Below are 20999 nucleotides of genomic sequence, written 5' to 3' on the forward strand. Positions count from 1 at the left end.
AACAGTCACGGTTGGCTGGGCCCCGGCCTGAAGAACCTCGTTTTGCGGTCTGTGTCAGTTCCGCGTGTCGGTGGTGACCGGAGCTGCAGGGGGCTGGCCGCACCTTCCCCCGAGGGCCGTGACCTAAGCACGCGGGCCGGCAGCCGCGGAATCAGAAGGGAGGACAGAGCCAATTGGACTTCAGCTCCAGGAGGCGGAGGCAGCCCGTCCCGGGGCCACTCGCTGAGGGGTTAGTGGAGCCGGACGCGCCCAGTTCCTTACGTTTGCAGGCAGTGGGACCTCGCTCCCTCCTGCCCAGACTCGGAACAGGGTCCTGACCCGGTCGCGGCTGTGCTGGGAAGGGGTGCGTGGGAGGCGGGGAACCGCGTGGCTCCACGCGGGAAGGAATCTCGGTGGCGGAAAGGGCGGGTGCGGGGGTCCCGGACCCTCCCTCTTTGGGTGCAGGAGGGCCTCCCCTGATTAAGGGTGGGAACGGAGGAGAGATCCTTCATGTTTCTTTTTCTTTCGGGCAGCCCTCGGGTCCTGCCACCCGCGGGACGCACAGACCTGACCGTGGGGATGGCCACCAGGGTCCGGACAGCTGCCATCTGGGTAAGTAGGGTTTTCCTCTCCTTTCTGACAAGCGGTCCCTGAACTCCATCTTTGCCGGGGTGAGAGTTGATCTGAGCTCCTTCTCTCCTCTCTTCTTCCAAGACACTGGTCCTCCTGTAGAAGATGCTAGACGTCCAGGAATACTTCCTATCAGACTTCTAATTTACAGCTTTCAGTTTCTTTCCTGCCTATTTTGTGCTCAGATTTGAGTTAAAGGGTTATCATCTCTAACGTCTTATAGGTCTTATGTCTTTGAGCCTCGTTTAGGAAAGTTGGCTCTCGTTTATTCTCTTGTTCAACAGTTTTGATTGTCTTGTGTTTGCTGGACGCGGAGGCAGGTGCTGATAGTGCAGAGAGAAGTTGTTGTCCTGCTTTGTAAGAGCAGAGGTCTGGTGGGGCCGGTGGACGAGAGAACCTGGAGGCCCAGTGACAGGTTAGTAGGTGCTCAGAACAGGGCGCACAAGTGCGTGGGGACACCCGGCAGAAGGCCAGTTTGGAGGTAAGGGTACTCCTTCCGTGGCTGAGTAATAAGACATTCTTAACTGAGGTTTGAAAGGTGAATGTGAATTAAGGGACTGAAGGTCACCCTGGGAAAAGGAGGCAACATGCAAATTTGAGAAGCTTGAAATGACTTAGTATGTTGGTGAATTTTGATCACTTTAGAGTTGCTGAGGATTTGTAGGTAGTGGTGGAATGTATATTAAGAAATGAAGCCAGGGCGCCTGGGTGGCTCAGTCAGTTAAGTGTCTAACTCTTGATTTTGGCTCAGGTCATGATCTCATGGTTGTGAGATTGAGCCCTGCGCTGGGCATGAAAGCTGCCTGAGATTCACACTCCCTCTCCCTCTGTCCCTCTCCTACTCTCACGCATGTGTTCTCTCTCTCTCTCCAAAAAAAAAAGAAAAAAAGGCCAGAGTCATAGAGGGGTTTGAGGATCATATTAAAAACTTGGTTTTTATCCTTTTGGGGAGAAAGATTTATTGGAATGATTTCACAAAGGACTTTGGGTTGGAATAGTCTGCAGTGAGCAAGAGAAGACAGGGTTTAAGGAAACTAGTAGTTTTGAGAAGAAAGATGGTAAAGCGGCACAAGTAAGTCATGAGGATAAAAGGAACAGCGTAGGAAATGTTCTCAGTGGTATTATAATAATGTATGGTGACAGATGGTGGCTTCACTTGTGGTGAACACGACGTAGCATAGATCTATCGAATAACTGTTGTACATCTGAAACTAATGCAACATTGTGTATCAACTCTACCTCCGTAAGATAAATTAGTAAATAAGCAAGTTTGTTAAATATGTAGAAGACACTTATTTAAAAAAGGGGGGGCAGAAGCAACTGGATTTGGTAACTAGTTGGGTGCTGATTGTGAGGGAGGTGGGAGAGCCAGGAATCGCTGTTGGAATTCTGCTCTGGGGGCCTGGGTTGGGAGTGGTAACGTTCCCGGGGTCAGTGAGGACTGTTGGAGTTGCTTTGGCCTGGGGGTGGGGGTGGGGATGGACTTTTTTTTTTTTAATTTTAACGTTTTATTTATTTCTGAGAGAGAGAGAGAGACAGTGTGAGAAGGGGAGGGTCAGAGAGAGAGGGAGACAAAGAATCTGAAACAGGCTCCAGGCTCTGAGCTGGCAGCACAGAGCCCGATGCGGGGCTCGAACCCATGAACTGTGAGATCATGACCTGAGCTGGTCGGCCACCCAGGCGCCCCAAGGGATGGACATTTTTATATGGATGGGACCTCCCCCTTGTTGGGGGCAAGTGAGTAAGCATGTGTCTCAGGAGAAAGATCTGGACAGGTTGCACTGATTAGATATGGCCACATTAGCCCAAAGAGAGTGTGTGGGATGAGGAGCGGACTGAGGACAGCACCCAGGGAGTTGACAAGGGAAGGCAGCAGCCGAGGGGCTGGAGACTGGGCGGGAGCCCCAAAGAGATGAGAGAAGATAAGAGACTTGTGTTTTAGAGTGAAAAAACCTCAGCACTGGTCGTATGAGAAATGTCCCAGGGAGGTCAAGTAACGTTAGGTCATGAAAGTTTAAATTGGATTTAGTGGTGATGGTAGTGGTGTGTGTTGCTGGTAATATTTCTAAAACAGCGTGAGTATCTGCATGTTCAGCAGGGAAAGAAGGTGAAAGAGTGGAACAGGAGCGGCAGGTGGCGGCAGAGATGGGAATGGGCACAGTGATGTAGAATTAGGGCAGTCGCTCTGCTGCAGTGGGAAGAGAGTGGGAGCTGGGGGACAATCCAGTGAGCTGCCTGGGTACAAAATCAGTCTAAAAATCAGTCGGTTTTCTCCTTATAAATAGTTACCAATTTAGGGAATACAGTGAAAGAAATTATCCTATTTACAGTGGTAGTAAGAAAGATAAAATTGCTATAAACCTAAAAAATGCAGAGGACTTGTGTAAAGAAAGCTTTCCAACATTGCTAATTAACATTTACATAGTGTTTCCTATGTCCTAGGCATGGGTCTAATTACGTTACACATACAAACCTTAATTCTCACAGCAGCCTCATGGGAAGGTGCTGATGTTAGCTTCATTTGAAACAAGAGGGAACAGTGTTTTGCCGAAGTCACACAGCACGTAAATAGAAGACAGAATTCAAACCCATGCAAGTGAGGCTCGCAGTTCCGAGTTCTCAACGTGACAGTATTCACCCTTTCAAGACAAAGAGCATCCTAATAGTTAGAAACCATACACTTTGGGTTTTTTTTAATGTTTGCTCATTTTTTCATTCTCCAGATATTTGCTGAGCACCCACTACGTTCCAGGCCTCCTGCAAGGTCCTGGGCGTGTGCTGTTGAACCAGACTGACAGAATCCCTGCTCTTGGGGAGTTTGCGTTCTGGTGGAGGGAGGCAGATGACAAAGTAAACGAAGAAACTGCTCAAGTAAAAAGAAAATGTCAGAGTTGAGTTATACATAGAATTAAAACTGGTAATGTCAAAGATCGGGTGACTGGAGAAGGCCCCACTAAGGAGGTGATATTAAATCAAGGTCTGAGTCCCAGGAGCAGGTCAGCCCTGGGAGGATCAGGTGGAATAGCAACAGGATGGGAACGGCCTCTGCCAAGGTCATGAGGTAGGAGAAGTCTTGTGCTTTTGTAACATGGGAGGAAGGCCTGTGGGACTGGGGATGTGGGGGAAGGGAAGGGAGCAGACACAGAGAGGGCCAGAGTCCAGGTCAGGCTACGAAGGTATTGTGTTAAGAAAGGGGGCGACATGATGTAGGTAGGTTTTTCCAAGACCCTTCTTGCTGCTGAGTAGAGAATGGGTTGCAGATGGGCAAGAATAGACACCGTGGTGGGAAAGGGGTGGCCAGTTAGGTCACAGCAGACCAGAGGTGGCAGAGGTTTTTTTCTAGGACAGTAGAGATAGAGAAACTGGACAGACTGGAGGCTGTTTGAAAGTAGGTTCCTCTTCTGAGAACAAGCTTACACTTTGATTTAGCCAGTTGACGTTTTTCAGAGTGACTTATTTTCTTTAAGTAGTCTTGTATTTTTTACCATTCCAACCAAATGTTGATAATCAGTGCTTACTATGTGTGAGATGTGGTGCTAAGTCTTGTGTAGATATTATTTAATGCCTTTAGTTAGGAACCAGATTATACCTCTGGTCAGTGTAGAGTCACGATTTAAACTCCGGTTGTATGGCTTCACACCCATTTCCTTGGCCAATGTACTCTTCTGTTTCAGGATGTAGGCTGGGAATTTCTCAGGACACAGATTCCAGCATTCTGAGCCCTAATAGTTTACCAGTGAAGTATGTAGCCATGCCCTGGGCAGAGTGGGTGGGTGTGGCCCAGTCTCTGGGGAATGATAGATAGATACTGGGTTTCTTTCTAAACATAGATGACCTCACCCAGGCATGGGCTGAAAGCTGAAAGGATATAATATACAGTGTACACCAGAGGAGACCCTTTCCCCTGACATATATACTGGGCCCATATTCTGGGTGTCTTCTTATAGGTATCAAGGTGATACTTAGTAACTAGAAGGCTATTTGATAAGTATGAATTCAGAGCAAAAGGAGGTGAGCGTGGGAAGTGGCATTTCACTGGGGCCTCGTGAACCCCTAGATCCCTGTTTCTTTCCTCTGAGGATGCTGAGCTCGTATCGGCAAGTTTTGTTTTTTCACTCACTTTAGTTGTTTGGCTACTTTCTTCCACTGGCACTCCCCCCACGCCCCCTTTAAGTAGGTTATTACAAATTCGATTATAGTGAGTCTCCATTCCTAGGGGATGGGAAAGGCCTTCTTGGTCTTCCTCTCAAATGGGAGTTGACTTACTTATGTCAGTGAACTTTGTCTCCCTAGTTCTCCAGTGCGTGGTTCTCTGGGACCTGTGCTCCCGTGGACCTCTGTCAGTCACCATCACCGTCCAGACATGCTGCTGATGTTCATAGTTTGTAGTGCAGCGAGTTGGGGGACTCAAGACTGATGTGAGCTGGAGCTTGGAGGAGGGAAGGGAATTCTGCTAGAAAGGCCTTTCTGAGGAAGGTTGGCTGGTGCCCCTGTATATCCCATACTGTATGTTTTTAGCTTTCCCCATACTGATCCTCTTGGGGAATTAAAGGTTAAAATGTGGCAATGTTGATTCATTAATTACTTGTTCTAAACTAACAACCCTTACTAAACACCTGTTTATATATTCCAGGCATTGATTTGGCACTGAGGATACACAGGTCAGAGGCAGCCCTGGCCACAGAGATCTCACGTCTTCCAGGAAGTTCAGAGAGGGGCATAGAGTGCAGTCCAGGCAGCCGTGGGATTGGAGCTGAGGCAGAAGGAAGCCCAGGGAGTGATGGTTAACAGTGTGTACTCTCAAAGGATCTCTAGAATTAGCTGTGTGAAGTGGAGGGACGTACGGTTTCAGGCAGAGAAGGCCGCTTGTGCAGGTGCTGGCGGCAGTGGGGGGCAGGGGGCGGCAGGGACAGCCCTGGAGCTCAGGGACAGGAGGGCCCCAGCTGCTGTGTCCTTAGCTGTTGGGAGCTTGGAGGGGAGAGATGATGTAAGTTGGTGGCTAGTTTGAATTCCAGCCACCCCTCCTTGGCTGACTTTGAGCAAGCTACTCATCCTCTCCAAACAGCTTAAAAGTACGTTTTCCTGATGCAATGAGCCTTTAATGATTGGGGAATCACCTTTATTTCTAGGAATTCTTTTTTACTTTAAAGCCTGTTTATGTCCGTAGAGCTGTTGGAGCTTCCTTTTTTGGTTAGTTGTTTTATTGTTTGTATCCTTATGTTTTAGATGTGTCTTTTTAAAATTCACTGTTTTTAATTTGTCAATCTTTTTATTTTGACTGGAACACTTTATGATTAATGCAATTACTGATATGTTTGAGTTTAAATTACTATTTTACTTGCTTCCTATTTGCTCTACTTGATCTGGGTTTTTTAACTTTTGTTTTTTCTTCTGTCTTGCCTTTATTCTTTTCTCTCTCTACAGAGGTTTGGAAGTTATAAATACTATTTATTGCTTTAAAATTAGAAAAATTAATAGCTACTTTCTGGATAAATTCTTCTAATTTGTCTTTCACTTGACTAATTCATTCTAACCTGCAATTAAACGTATTTTGGTTAATATGTTTTTTCTGTTTCTATTAATTCCTTTTCTTTTTCAAATGTGCTTGCTAAATCATGATCTAATTCCTGCCCAAATTGTAGTTTGCCTTTATCTCCTTGAATATAATGAGATATTTGCTTTATAGTCAGTGTTCATTGATTCCAGTGTCTGTTGGCTTTGTTTCTGTTTTATTTGTTGTTGTTGTTTTTACTTTTATTAGTTTTGTTTCTGTCATCTTACTTTCTGAAAGTTTCATTATCTTGTGTGCTGGTCACTGTGCTTGAAAAATTCTTTGAAGGAAAAAGTTAAGATACAGGATGAAGGTACCTTACTCAAGATATGCATATAGTTTTGGTTTTTTCCCATCTGCTTTTTTTTTTTTTAAGTTTCTTTATTTTGAGAGAGAAAGAGAAAGTGTGTATAGGCAAGGAAGGGGAAGAGAAAGCAAGAGAGAGAGAGAATCCCAGGCAGCCTCCAGGCTCAACGTGGGAGCCCGATGCAGGGCTTGATCCCGTGACCTCACAATATGAAATCATGACCTGAGCTGATATCAGGATTTGGATGCTTACCTGACTGAGCCATCAAGGTATCCCTCACCCCAATCTGCTTTTGATTATTGTCAGGGACAGTTTATTCCCATTTTAGAGGTTGGATGTGAGCCCCAGGCTGCAGGACTGCATGAAGCTGGCTTACAGCTGCTTCACTCCTGTCCTGAATTTGAATAGGAACGACGGGGTACATGCTTAATTCTTTCCCATTAAGTGCCAGGGTTCCCTAAGGAGTTGATGCCATAATTACCTCCATTGATGACAGCAAGGAGTTTTTTGTTTGATTTTCTTGTTGTTAATTTGAGTATGATTAAGAAATTCGTAAATCTTAATGTGTTCAGTTAGTTTCAATCAGTTGCAGTCTTTACTCTTTCAGATGGTTACATTGCCCCCGCTTTGGCTGGAGGAGGTCTCTTCAGCTTGGCCCTGAGCTCTTTTGAAATGACTGTATTAGTCTTAGCTGGCTTCTTGTCTTCTTCACTTTTGGGACCAACAAGATATTCTAGGCTCATCTGATTAATTCCTGTCCCAAATCTGAAATCCACCTTTCCTCCTAGGAACCTGATATCTTTTTAGTAGGTTAATATGCTCCGAGACCACAACTGATCCTGGATGTCATTGCTTCTAGGCCGTTTCACTAGGCAGACTTAGGAATCTTTGGGGGAAAGATCATGTTCATATTGGTATTTCCAATTTAAATTACAGAGTTTTCACTTTTTTAGAATTACTAATTGCTCTCTTTTTGGTGGAAGTAATGTAAGTGTTCCCTGAAAGGTGAATGGATAAACAAAATGTGTACGTGTGTGTGTGTGCACACGCACACATGCTAATACAGATACACGTGGAATATGATTCAGCCTTAAAAAGAAAGGAAATTCTGACACCTGCTGTAACATGGATGAGCCTTTAGGATACTGTGTTTAGTGCAATAAACCAGTCATGAAAGGACAAACGTTACATGATTTTACTTATGTGAGTTCTCAGAGTTGTCAGAGTCATAAACAGAATGTAGAGTGATGGCTGTCAGGGGCTAGGGGAGGGGAGAGTGAGGAGTTATGTTCAGAGGATACAGTTTCAGTCTTACGGAGGAGAAGGGTTCTGGGAGGGGATGGTGGTAATGACTATGTAACACTGTGAACGTACTTAATTCCGCTGAACTGTACATTTAAAAATGGGTAAGATAAGTTTTATGTTTTGTATATTTTAACCACAATTAAAATTTTTTTTGAAAAGATGAACTTTGACTCTTACCTCACCCAGTACAAAAAAATGAACTCAAAATGGAGTATAGATTTAACTGTACAAGCAAATGCTATGCCACTTCTGGAAGGAAACACATAGGAAAACATTCATGACCTTGGGTTAGGCCATAGTTCTTAGCTATACCTCCATTACCACGGTCTACAAAAAAAGAGAAAGCTATTATATAGATTGTGCTTTTGATTATACATTGGACTAATACATCAAAGTAAAAAACTTGTGCACTTCAGAGTCCCTTCTTTCAGCAAATGAAAAGACAAGTCACAGACTCTGAGATAATATTTGTAAATCATATATCCCAACAGAGGAATGTATTCAGAATATATAAAGGACACATAACTCAGTATGCAGACAACCCAGTTTAAAAATGGGGAAAGGATTTGAGCAGACATTTCACCACAGAAGATACATAGATGGCAAATAAGCACATGAAAAGATGCTTACCATCATTAGTTACTAGGGAAATAGAAATTTCATCTTGATGAGGGATCACTCTATACCCACTAGAATGGCTGTAAGCAGAAAGCAGACAATGAAAGAGAAATTAGAGCATTTATAGACTGCTGGTGGGAATATAAAGTGGTACAGTCACTTTGAAAGGGTTTTCGCAATTTCTTTAATAAATACGGTGGCTCCTGGCTGCCTCAGTCAGTAGAGCATCCGACTCTTGATATCTGGGTCGTGAGTTCAAGCCCCACGTTGGGTGCAGATCCTACTTAAAAGGTTAAAAATAAACCTACCATACAACGCAGCACTTTGATTTCTAGCAATTAACCAAGATAAAGGAAAAATTACACAATGACTTATATGTGAATGTTCATGGCAGGATTATTCTCAGTAGTCCAAAACTGTAATCTAAATGTTAACTGATAGGTATATAAAGTGGAATACTGTTCAGCAATAAAGGGGACAAACTGTCGGTACAGGCCATAACAAGAGTAAACCTCAACTGAAACAAGCCATTCACAGTACAGAGTATGAGCCCGTGTCTATGAGATGCCCAGAGAAAGCAGAGCAGCGGTTGTTGGGAGTTGGTGAGAGGGCCCTGACTTCAAAACAGCACAATGAATACCTGCAGCAACGTGAATGTAAACCTGGATGAGATGATTTTTGCAAAGCCATCAATTTAATAAAAACCATTGGCGTTAAATACTCTTTATATACAAGTTTTATTGTGGCATAATTTATATACCATAAACTTAAAGTGTACCATGCAGTCATTTTTAGTATTCATAGTTAAACAAATATCACCAGTGTCTGGTTCCAGAACATTATTATCACTCTAAAAAGAAGCACTGTCCCCATCTGCAGTCCCTCTCCATTCCCTCTTCCCCCTTTTCTCTGGCAACCATTAATCTACTTTGTGTTGTTAGGAGTTTACCAATTCTGGACATTTCATATAGTTCTACTAGATGTGGCCTTTTTATATCTGGCTTGTTTCTTGTAGCACGTTTTCAGGGTTACTTTGTGTTGACTTCAGCCTGTCATTAGTGATGGTGACTAGCAGTGTCTGCGACACTCACCGGGGCCCATGCGTTGAGTCTCTAGACGTTTCCCTGACTGGAGTCAGAGTTGCGGATAGCCCAGCATTTGATGTTCTTCCTATGATTGCAAGATGCATCTCAGCAACAACCATCAGGGAACTTTGAAAAAACAAGGTTTATAACTCACAAGTCCTGGCGGGTACATGGTATGCCAGGCAGCAAGGGCATGGGGAGGGAGAGCTTGAGCTCAGGCCTGGGGTTCTGTCTTTTTTTTTTTGGGGGGGGGTGCTGNTGCTTCGGATTCTGTGTCTCCCTCTCTCTCTGCCCCTCCCCTGCTTGTGCTCTCTCAAAAATAAATAAATATATTGGAAACAATGAAATATAAGGATGAGAATTAAAGCACAGAAAGGGTGCATATACCCCTTCAAATCAGTACTTTGTATCCTTCGTGCAAATAACCTAGTAGTGCAATTGCTAAATTGTAGGGTGGTTCTCTTTTTAAGTTTTTAAGGAACCTCTACTGTTTTCCAGAGCTGCTGCACCAACTTGTATTCCAACAGTGCAAAAGGGTTTCCCTTTTTCTGTACCCTTACCAACATCTGTTGTTTCCTGTGTGTTTTAAATGTTTGTTTTGAGAGAGAGAGCAAGCGCAAGCGGGGAGGGGCAGAGAGAGAAGGAGAGAGAATCACAAGCAGGCTTTGTGTTGTCAGTGCAGAGCCCTGACTCGGGGCTTGAACTCATGAACTGTGAGATCATGACCTGAGCTGAAATCAAGAGCTGGATGCTTAACTGACTGAGCAACTCAGGCCTCCTGAATTGTTCATTTCAGCCATTCTGACAGGTATCTCATTGTGGTTTTGATTCGTATTTCCCTGATGATGAGTGATGTTGAGCATCTTTTCCCGTGTCTATTGGCCATATGGATGTCTTTTTTTTTTTAAGAATTTTAATTTTTTTTTTTAATGTTTTATTTATTTCTAGAAGAGAGAGAGAGAGAGAGAGACAGGGTGAGCAGGGGAGGGTCAGAGAGAGAGGGAGTCACAGACTCTGAAACAGGCTCCAGGCTCTGAGCTGGCAGTCAGCACAGAGCCCGACGCGGGGCTCGAACCCATGAACCGCGAGATCATGACCTAAGTGAAAGTTGGACGCTTAACCGACTAAGCCCGCCAGGCGCCCCCATATGGATGTCTTCTTTGGAAAAGTGTCTGTTCATGTCTTCTGCCCATTTCTTTCTTTCTTTCTTTTTTTTAACGTTTATTTATTTTTGAGAGACAGAGGGAGAGCAGGAGTGGTTAAGGGGCAGAGAGAGAGACACACACAGAATCTGAAGCAGGCTCCAGGTTCAGCTGTCAGCACAGATCCTGACACTGGGCTTGAACCCACGAACTGTGAGATCATGACCTGAGCCGAAGTCAGACACTTAACTGACTGAGCCACCCAAGCACCCATCTTCTACCCATTTCTTAACTGGATTATTTGTTTTTTAGGTGTCGAGTTTGATAAATTCTTTATAGATTTTGGATACTAACCCTTTATCAGACATGTCATTTGCAAATATCATCTCCCATTCCCTAGGTTGCCTTTTAGTTTTGCTGATTGTTTCTTTCATTGTGCAGAAGCTTTTTATCTTGATGACATCCCATAGTTCATTTCAGCTTTTGTTTTCCTTGTCTCCAGAGACATATCTAGTAAGAAGTTGCCATGGACAATGTCAGAGAGATTGCTGCCTATGTTCTCCTCTAAGATTTTGATAGTTTCCTGTCACATTTAGGTCTTTCATGCATTTTGAATTTATTTTTGTGTATAGTGTAAAAAAGTGGCCCAAGTTCATTCTTCTGCATGTTGCTGTCCAGTGTTCCCGACACCATTTGCTGAAAAGACTGCCTTTTTCCCATTGAGTATTCTTTTCTGCTTTGTTGAAGATTAGTGGGCTAGATATATATATACACACACACAATGGAATATTCTCAGCAATCAAAAGGAATGAAATCTTGCCATTTGCAATGACATGGATGGAGCTAAAGTATGTTATGCTAAGAGAAATAAGTCAAACAAAGACAAATACCATATGATTTCACTTATATGTGGAATTTAAGAAACATTATATAGATGCAGGTTCCTGGGTGGCTCAGTCAGTTGAGCATCTGACTCTTGCAGCTAAGGTCATGATACCAGGGTCATGGGATCGAGCCCTGCATGGGGCTCTATAGGTAGAGCCTGCTTCAGATTCTCTCTCTCTCTCTCTCTCTCTCCCCCCCCTCCTCTCCCCTACTCACATTCTCTCTCTCACTGAAAAAAAAAAAAAAAAAAGAAACATTACAGATGAACATAGGGGAAGGGAAAAATAAGGGAAGCAAACCATAAGAGACTCAGCTATAGAGAACAAACTAAGGGTTGCTGTGGGAGAGGTGGGCAGGGGATGGGTTAAATGGGTGATGGTGAGTATTGAGGGCACTTGTGAAAACACTGGGTGTTGTATGTAAATGATGAATCACTAAATTCTACTCCTGAAACCCATGTTACACTATGTTATGTTAACCAACTAGAATTTCATTGAAAATTTGAAACAAAACAAAGCAAAAAAAGCACAGACAGGGAAAAGCAGGGTCATTCAAGCTAGTTATTATGTAGTTCACTTAGGACCTTTGGAAACGGGAACTTCATTGAGAGGGGCAGCCTGTTCTTTACCTGTTTGTGTAGCCGGCAATGTGTTTGTCCAAGATGAATGTCTTTGAAATGAATGCCTTGACAATGAAAAACTTACTGTCAGGCAGTTACCTTATAGTCGAGAAAGCCAATTGTCAGTTACTTCTGCTACAAAAATTTATCCATGCGGAGCATATATCAGTACTTAGTTCCTTTTTGAGGCAGAATAACTTTTGTATAGTTAGACCACATTTTGTTTATCCATCCATTCATCCATTGATGGACATTTGGGTTGTTTCCACTTTTTTACTATTATGACTAATGCTGTTATGAGCCTTTGTGTACAAGTGTTTGCATGGACATATGCTTTTAACTTTCTAGGGCAGATGCCTATGATGGAATTGCTGGGTAATACAGTAATTCTCTGTTTAGCATTTTGAGTAACAAACTGGTGGTTCCAATTTACATTCTCAACAACAGTGTATGAGGACTTTTAAAAAACTTTCTGTTGCATTTTTTGTCTTGTGCTAGATATCTTATTCTTTTTAAATTTCATTAAGTTTTTAATTTTAATTCTAGTATAGGTAACATACAGTGTTATATTAGTTTTGGGTGTACGATGTAGTGATTCAACAATTCTTTACATTACTCAGTGCTCATCACAAGTGTACTCTTAATCCCTATCACCTAGTTCACTCATTCCCCAACCCCACCCCTCTGGTAACCATTAGTTTGTTCTCTGTAGTTAAGAGTCTGTTTCTTGGTTTCTCTCCTTTTTTCCCCTTTGTTCTGTTTCTTGGATCCTATGAGTGAAATCATATGGTATTTCTCTCCCTCTGACTGACTTATTTTGCTAGGCAGAATCCACTGTCACTCCAACCATGTTATTGCAAATGGCAAGATCTCATTCTTTTTTTAAAATGTTTTCATTTATTTTTGAGAGGCGGGGGAGAGAGAGGGAGAGAGAGAGAATGAGTGGAGGAGGCTCAGAGAGAGGGAGACACAGAATCTGAAACAGGCTCCAGGCTCTGAGCTGTCAGCACAGAGCTCTATGTGGGGCTCAAATTAATGAACCATGAGACCATGACCTGGGCTGAAGTCTGAAGCTTAACTGACTGAGCCACCCAGGCGCCCCAAGATCTCATTCTTTTTAATGGCTGAATAATATTCCAGTGTGTGTATGTAGGTGCCACAACTTCTTTATCCATTCATCACTTACTGGACACTTGGGCTGCCCCCACCATTTGCTTATTGTAGATAGTGCTGGATAAGGGTGCATTTATCCTTTCAAATTAGGTTTTTTGTATTCTTTGGGTAAATACCCATTAATGCAATTACTGGAAAATAGGGTAATTTTATTTTTTGCTTTTTGAGGAAACCCTATACTGTTTTCCATAGTGGCTGAACCAGTTTGCATTCCTACTAACGGTGCATGAGGGTTCCTTTTTCTCCACATCTTCGCCAACGCTTGTTGTTTTCTTGTGTTGTTGATTTTAGCCATTCTGACAGATGTGAGGTGATGATCTCATTGTAGTTCTGATGTGTATTTCCCTGATGATGAGTGATGTTGAGCATCTTTTCCTGTGTCTGTTGACCATCTGTATTCTTCTTGGGAAAAATGTCTGTTCATGTCTTCTGCCCATTTTTAAATTAGGTCATTTGTTTTTTGGGTGTTTATTTGTATCAGCTCTTTATATATTTTGGATACTGGGGCACCTGGGTAACTGTCGGTTAAGCCTCTGACTTAGGCTCAGGTCATGATCTCAAGGTTGGTGAGTTCGAGCCCCATGTGCAGCTCTGTGCTGACAGCTCAGAGCCTAGATCCTGCTTCAGATTCCATGTCCCCCTCTCTCTGCCCCTCCCCTGCTCTCTCTCGCTTTCAAAATTAAATAAAAACATTTAAAAAATTATATTTTGGATACTAATTCTTTATCAGGTATGTCATTTTCAAGCATCTTCTCCCATTCCATAAGCTGTCTTTTAGTTTTGTTTACTTTGCTATGTAGGGGCTTTTTATTTTGATGTAGTCCCAATAGTTTATTTTTGCTTATATTTCCCTTGCTGCAGGAGACATATTGAGAAAAATGTTGCGATGGCAGACATCAGAGGAATTACTGTCTGTGTTCTCTTCTAGGATTTTTATGCTTTCTGGTCTCACATTTAGGTCCTTAATCCATCTTGAGTTTATTTTTGTATATGGTGTAAGAAAGTGGTCCAGTTTCTGTCCAGGTTTCCCAAACGCCACTTGTTGAAGAGACTGTCTTTTTCCCATTGAATATTCTTTCTTGCTTTGTCGAAGATTAATTGGCTATATAATTGTGAGTTTGTCCCTTGGCTTTCTGTTCTCTTCTGTTGATCTATGGGTTTATTTTTGTGCCAGTACCATACTGTTTTGATTACTATAGCTTTATAGTGTAACTTGGAATCTGGAATTATGATACCTCCAGATTTGTTTTTCTTTTTCAAGATTATTTTGGCTGTTTGGAATCTTTTATGGTTTCATACAAATTTTCGGATTGTTTGTTCTTTTTCTGTGAAACATGCTGTTGGTATTTTGATAAGGACTGCATTAAATCTGTAGATTACTTGGGTAATATGGACATTTTAATAGTATTTATTCTGCTAGTCCCTTAGCATGGGATATCTTTTCATTTGTGTCATTTTCAATTTCTTTCTTCTTGTTTTTTGCTTTTTAGAGACAGAGAGAAAGAGAGAGCATGAGCAGGGTAGAGGCTCAGAGGGAAAGGGAGAAAGACAGAGAGAGAAAGAGAGAGATGGGGGGCTTGATCCCACTACCCTGGGATCATGACCTGAGCCAAAATCAAGAGTTGGATACTGAGCCACCCAGATGCCCTTCAATTTCTTCCCTCAGTGCTTTATAGTCTACAGTGTACACGTCTTTTACCTCCTTCATTAAGTTTATTCCCAGGTATTTTATCATGTTTGGTGCAGTTGTAGATGGGTTTGTTTTCTTAATTTCTCTTTCTGCTGTTTCATTATTAGTGTGGAGAGATGCAACAGATTTCTGTGCATTGATTTTGTATCCTGCAGCCTTACTGAATTCATTTATCAGTTCTAGTAGCTTTTTTGTGGAGTCTTTGGGGTTTTCTATACATATTATCATGTCACCTGCAAATAGTGAGTTTTACTTCTTCTTTACCAGTTCGGATGCCTTTTGTTCCTTTTTCTTGTCTGAATGCTGGGGCTGGGGCTTTGAGTACTGTGTTGAATAAAAGTGGTGAGAGTGGACATCCTTGTCTTCTTCCTGATCTTAGAGGGAATGTTTTCAGTTTTTCACCATGGAATATGATGTTTCTGTGGGGTTTTTGTATATAGCCTTTATTATATTGAGGTATATTCCGTCTAATCCTGCTTTGTTGAGGGTTTTTATCATGAGTGAGTTGTACTTTGTGAAATGCCTTTTCTGCATCTATGAAATGATCATATGGTTTTTATTCTTTCTTTTAAAATAATTTTTTTTTACTGTTATTTATTATTGAGACAGAGAGAAAAAGAACATGAGCGAGGGAGGGTCAGAGAGAGAGGGAGACACAGAATCTGAAGCAGCTCCAGGCTCTGAGCTGTCAGCACAGAGCCTGATATGGGGCTCGAACTCACAAACCGTGAGATTGTGACCTGAGCCGAAGTCGGCCACTTAACCGACGGAACCACTCAGGTGCCCCAGTTTTCATTCTTTCTCTTGTTGATGTGATCTGTCATGTTGATTGGTTTGCGAATATTGAACCACCCTTGCAACTCAGGAATTTATCTCCTTTGATTGTGGTGAATGATTTTTTTAACATATTGATGGATTCAGTTAGCTGATATTTTGTTGACGATTTTTACATCTGTATTCATCAGAGATACTGGCCTATAGTCCCCTTTTTTTTTGTAGTGTATTTATCTGTTTTTGGGATCAGGGTAATGCAGCCCTCATAGGATAAATTTGGAGGTTTTCCTTCCCCTTCTTTTTTTTGGAATAGTTTGAGAAGAGTAGCTACTATGTTTGGTAGAAGTTACCTGTGAAGCCATCTAGTCCTGGACTTTTGTCTATTGGGAATTTTTTGATTGGGGATTCAATTTCATTACTAGTGATCAGTGTGTTCAAATTTTCTGTTTGTTTCTTTTTCAGTTTTGGAAGGTTATGTGCCTCTAGGAATTTATCTGTTTCTTCTATGTTGTCCAATTTGTTGGCATATACTTTTTCATAATCTCATAATCCTTTGTATTTCTGTGGTGGTAGTTGTTATTTGTCTTCTCTTCTGATTTTGCTTTTTTGAGTCTTCTCTCTTTCCCCCACCTTTTCTTTCTTTCTTTCTTTCTGAAGAGTATAGTTAAAGGTTTATCAAGTTTGTTGATCTTTTCAAAGAACCAGTTCCTGGTTTCATTGATCTGTTCTTTTGTGTTCTTAGTTTCTATTTCATTTATTTCTGGTCTAATATTTCTTTCCTTCTACTGCTTTAGGGTTTTGTTTGTTCTTTTTCTAGTTCCTTTGGGTGTAAGGTCAATTGTTGATATTTTTCTTGCTTCTTGAGGTAGACCTTTATTGCTATAACTTTCCCTCTTAGAACAGCTGTTGCTGTATCCCAAAGATTTTGGACTGTTGTGTTTTCATTTTCATTTTTCTCTGTGTGCTTTTAAATTTTCTCTTTGATTTCTTGGATGAACCATTCATTATTTTAGTAGTATGTTATTTAACTTGCAAATATTTCTGTTTTTTCCAGGTTTTTCTTGTTATTGATTTCTAGTTTCATAGCATTGTCATCAGAAAAGATACACGGTATGACTGTGATGTTTTTGGCTTTGTTGAGATTTGTTTAGTGGCTTGATGTGTGATCTGTTCTGGAGAATGTTCCATGTGTATTTGAAAGTAATGTGTATTCTGTTTTATGAAGGAATGTTATGAATATGTCTGTTAAATCCAGATATCGTGGTTCTTAATAATAGCAATATAACTGTCATATCCTACATTATACATAAAATGGCTTTGAAATTAATCACAATTTGTTATTATTAACAAGGATACTGAACGAAGTTTAGTATGTCCTTGTGGCTCATTTTATCTGAAGGATACAGAGCCAAATACTACGTGTTAAGATCAGTTAGAAAAATTATATTCTTGTAGTTTTATTTCTAAAATGATAAACGTACATGTTTGCTGACACTTATTTGTAATTTAGAGATTGCACACCCTCTTTTTGATTATGTAAAATACTTACATAATTCAAAAGTAGACACTAACTTGCTTCCATTCCTTTTGGCCTGTTCTTTCCCTTCTGAGGCCACCATTTTTACAGTTCCTACTTCATCTTTTCAGTGATTCGTTTGGAAGCACAAGCAAGCACACGCCTGTGTGCTCAGCCTTGACAGGAAGCCCTTTTTTCTCTCTCTAGCCCTGTGGTCTTTTAATCCATTTCTCTCAGATTTACATCTTGTGTTTTGTTGTTAATTTCTGGAATGAGGTCTGAACCCTTCTTTCTTACTATCTAATAGCCTTTCTGCCTTTCCTCTCCTCTCCTCCCCGCCCTTCCCCCGCCCANTATGACTGTTTCTTTCTGTCTCTCTTGTTCCCTTTCACTGCCTGAATATTTTTATGTTCTGGTTGATCTGGGCACTAATTTTAGCATTTTCCCCTCAAAACAAAAATATGTGTGCCTGGAAGAGACCATCTGCCAATTTGTCTCAAATTCTCACTTTCTTCGATGGCCACAGTGCTGTCAGGTCACTTAGTGACTTTGGGATTGCTCTCCCATTGGGGGCACACATTGGTGACTTTGGAGATGTGGAGTATGAAGCCCATCAGAATCTTCCTTCTTTGCTCACTCTTACTCTGCTGGGATCTGTGCACTGCTCTTGGGTCACGTCTGTGTATACCTTGATGTTTGTGAGGAGACCCTTGTTTGATGTAGACGTCTTGGGCTTTTTCTTACACTATGATGGTAGAGCTCTTCTATGTTCATTGGGAGTTTGGGGAAGATTAAAACCTGCATTGATACCCTGATGTTACTTTACCCCAATGCTTTTATAACAACAGAATGTGAAACTTGGTGAGAGAGTTTAAGTAAATTGTTCATCAGCATCGAAATGGTGAGGGAAGAAATTCTGAAACAGACTGGCTCATTCCAAATCCTTTGCTTGTATACACTCGGCCTACAACAGACTTGTTACTCTTTAGCACCCAGTATTGTGTTCTCCTTGAAGTGGCTGACGTTGTTCACCTCTTAGGGTGCTTTCTGCATCTTCAGGGTTCCTGGGTGCCTGTGCAGCGTGTAGGGAGAGGACTGTTGTCAGTGTGCTGGGCTTGCCGTTTGCATTTGTCTCGTGTCTGCCCCACAGCGACACTGAACACAGAGCACAGAACACCCAGCCTAGCCTCGTGTGAATGTGTTCACCAGCAAAAAAGACTGAGCGAGGCTGCGCCTACAGAAATCCTGGCCGTTAAAGAGAGTTTGCGCTTGCATTCGCAGGTTCCACCTCTCCCGGAACAAGAGAGTTCGTGCAACAGAATCAGAGAGTTCCGAGGTCAGGAATCCATCCTGGGTCGAGGAAGCCCTGACCAGAGGCCCCTCCCTGGAGGACCTCGGCAAAGACACAGGAATCACAGGACAGAGCGGGTTCTAGAGTGGCTGTTTATCTCCCAGGGGCAGCCAGAGCCCACCCAGGCTCGGGTGAGTTGTGTATTTATTCCCCCTTCTTTTCTACAGTACTTTTCTCCTTTTTCTTTCTTTCTTTCTTTCTTTCTTTTTTTTTTTTGGTGGGGAGAGGATGGGGATCCTTAGGTCAAAGGATTAAGTTAATCACTTCTCAGTTCATGGCCTGTTTATCATCACTGGTCTGTGTAAGGTCCTTATCTACCTTTATTTATATATTGTCTGATTTCCCCAAATTCCATTTGTCTTCTTCCCCACTTCTAAAAATGACTTTATTTTTTATGGATTTCTTTTGCTTGTATGTATTCACAAAATATGTATTGTTGTTGCTGTGTGTGTATTTTTAGTTTTTGTTAATGGTGTATGCACATGTATCTTGCAATATTGTTTATATTTTTCAGTAAGCACTTTGATTAAACACCCATACTCTTATTATATTTACCAGAGCATGCCATGGAGAACAGTGTGTGAACTTCCACTTGCCTCACTTTCTCAGCCAACAATTTCTGTTGTTAATCTTTTGATTTTGGCCATTCTGATGATTGTATGATGGTGTCCATGGGTTTAATTTGCTTCTGACTAAAGAGGATGAGTACCTTCTGTCATGCTTATTTGATAGTTTGTTGCCTTTTACGTTTTCTTTTTTCTTAGTTTAACAGAGTTTTTAATATCCTGGAAGCTTGTTAGAAATGCAGAGTATCACGCCCCACCTCAATCCTGTTATAGCCGAGTCTTCATTTTAACTAGATCCAGTGACCCGTGTACTTGAAAGTTTAAAACTAACTTGATACCAAATCCATATTCAAATTTTACCTGGGGTTTTGTTACAAAAATTTTCAGAGGGCAAAGTTGAAAGATTTTAGTGAACTTCCGTGTACCTGTCACCTCGAATTTACCATTAACGTTTTACCATACTTGTTTCATCATGTTATCCATCTTTCTATCTCTCTGTGCATGCATTAAACTGTCTTATTTTGGGTACATTTCTTTTTTTTTTTTATGTTTTATTTATTTCTGAGAGAGAGACAGCGTGAACAGGGGAGGGTCAGAGAGAGAGGGAGACACAGAATCCGAAACAGCCTCCAGGCTCTGAGCTGTCAGCACAGAGCCCGATGTGGGACTCGAACCCAATAACCGTGAGATCATGACCTGAGCCGAAGTCGGACGCTTAACCGACTGAGCCACCCAGGCGCCCCTGGGTACATTTCTTAATATATTTCAGATACCATTATGCCTCGTCTAAATACTTCAGTATGAATACTATTAACTATTGTTCAGGGGTTTTTTTGCTTGCCTTTTCATTCTGTTAATGTTGTCTCTTGATGAACAGATATTTCTAATTTTAATTTATTCTGATTCATAATTTTTATTGCTTGTGCTTTTTGTGTCCAATTTAAATACTTTTTTGTTATCTGAAACTCATGAAGACATTTTTCTTCATTATTATTTTACCTTTCACATTTCATTTACAGTACATCTCGAATGGATTTTTATGTTCGGAGTGAGTGGAGGCAAGATTTATCTTTTCACAGAGGTGTCCAGTTGTCCCAGTGACAGTGACGTGATTGGCTTTTTCCTATGTCATTCTTGTCGTCCGTCAGGCGTCCCTGTGTGTGGTTTGCTTTCAGAACTCTCGATTCTGTTCCATGGTGTCACGAGCACACTCTGAAGAGGCACATGAGTTGTGTCAGCTTTATGCAGTCTCAGAGCAAGGGTTTTTGTTTTTGTTTTAATTTTTTTAATATTTCTTAATTTTTGAAAGAGAAGACAGAGAGTGAACAGGGGAGAGGGTTAGAGAGAGGGAGGGCGGGACGCATGGAATCCAAAGCAGGCTCCAGGCTCTGAGCTGTCAGCACAGAGACCGACGCGGGGCTCGAACCCACTGAACTGTGAGATCATGACCTGAGCTGAAGTCGGACGCTTAACCAACTGAGCCCCCCAGGCGCCCCTAGAGAAAGGTTAACATAATTGTGAAGCAGGATCAGGATTTCAAACTCAATGACATTTCATTTAGTGTGGCTTCATACACATCACACAGAGCAGAGCACTGTACAAAGTCACATGGCAAGCAAGATACAGCGAGGGGTAGGAAGTTAGTCTGTGAGCACAGTTGGGATGACGACCCAGTCCTGTCCGGGTCGCTCTCGGCACGTGCTCCTGTCCTGTGTTCAAGCTGTGGAGAATCTCTTCTGCTCGGAGGTCAGTTGGGCAGCACCTCTGGCTGCAGTTGCCTTTCTGATGTTTCCAGACGTGAAAGGGTC

The 20999-nt window shown here is 42.0% G+C and overlaps 1 protein-coding gene across 2 annotated transcripts in view; it reads left to right on the forward strand.

Annotated features, from left to right (window-relative positions):
• Positions 1–35: 35 nt before the first annotated feature.
• Positions 36–20999, forward strand: part of ZNF268 (zinc finger protein 268) — a 46216-nt gene continuing 25252 nt past the window's right edge. Inside the window, exons 1-3 of one of the 2 annotated variants that reach the window (XM_077763578.1) lie at positions 36–229; positions 513–591; positions 18556–18756. In XM_077763578.1, coding sequence (XP_077619704.1) covers positions 559–591; positions 18556–18756 — 234 coding nt within the window. In that variant the 5' untranslated portion in view covers positions 36–229; positions 513–558. Of the gene's footprint in view, positions 230–273; positions 344–512; positions 592–18555; positions 18757–20999 lie in introns of those variants that run through there. The other variant, XM_077763579.1, reaches the window with a different exon arrangement.

This window comes from Crocuta crocuta, unplaced genomic scaffold (genome assembly GCF_008692635.1).
Source record: "Crocuta crocuta isolate KB4526 unplaced genomic scaffold, BGI_CrCroc_1.0 scaffold114, whole genome shotgun sequence".
Lineage (NCBI taxonomy): Eukaryota > Metazoa > Chordata > Mammalia > Carnivora > Hyaenidae > Crocuta > Crocuta crocuta.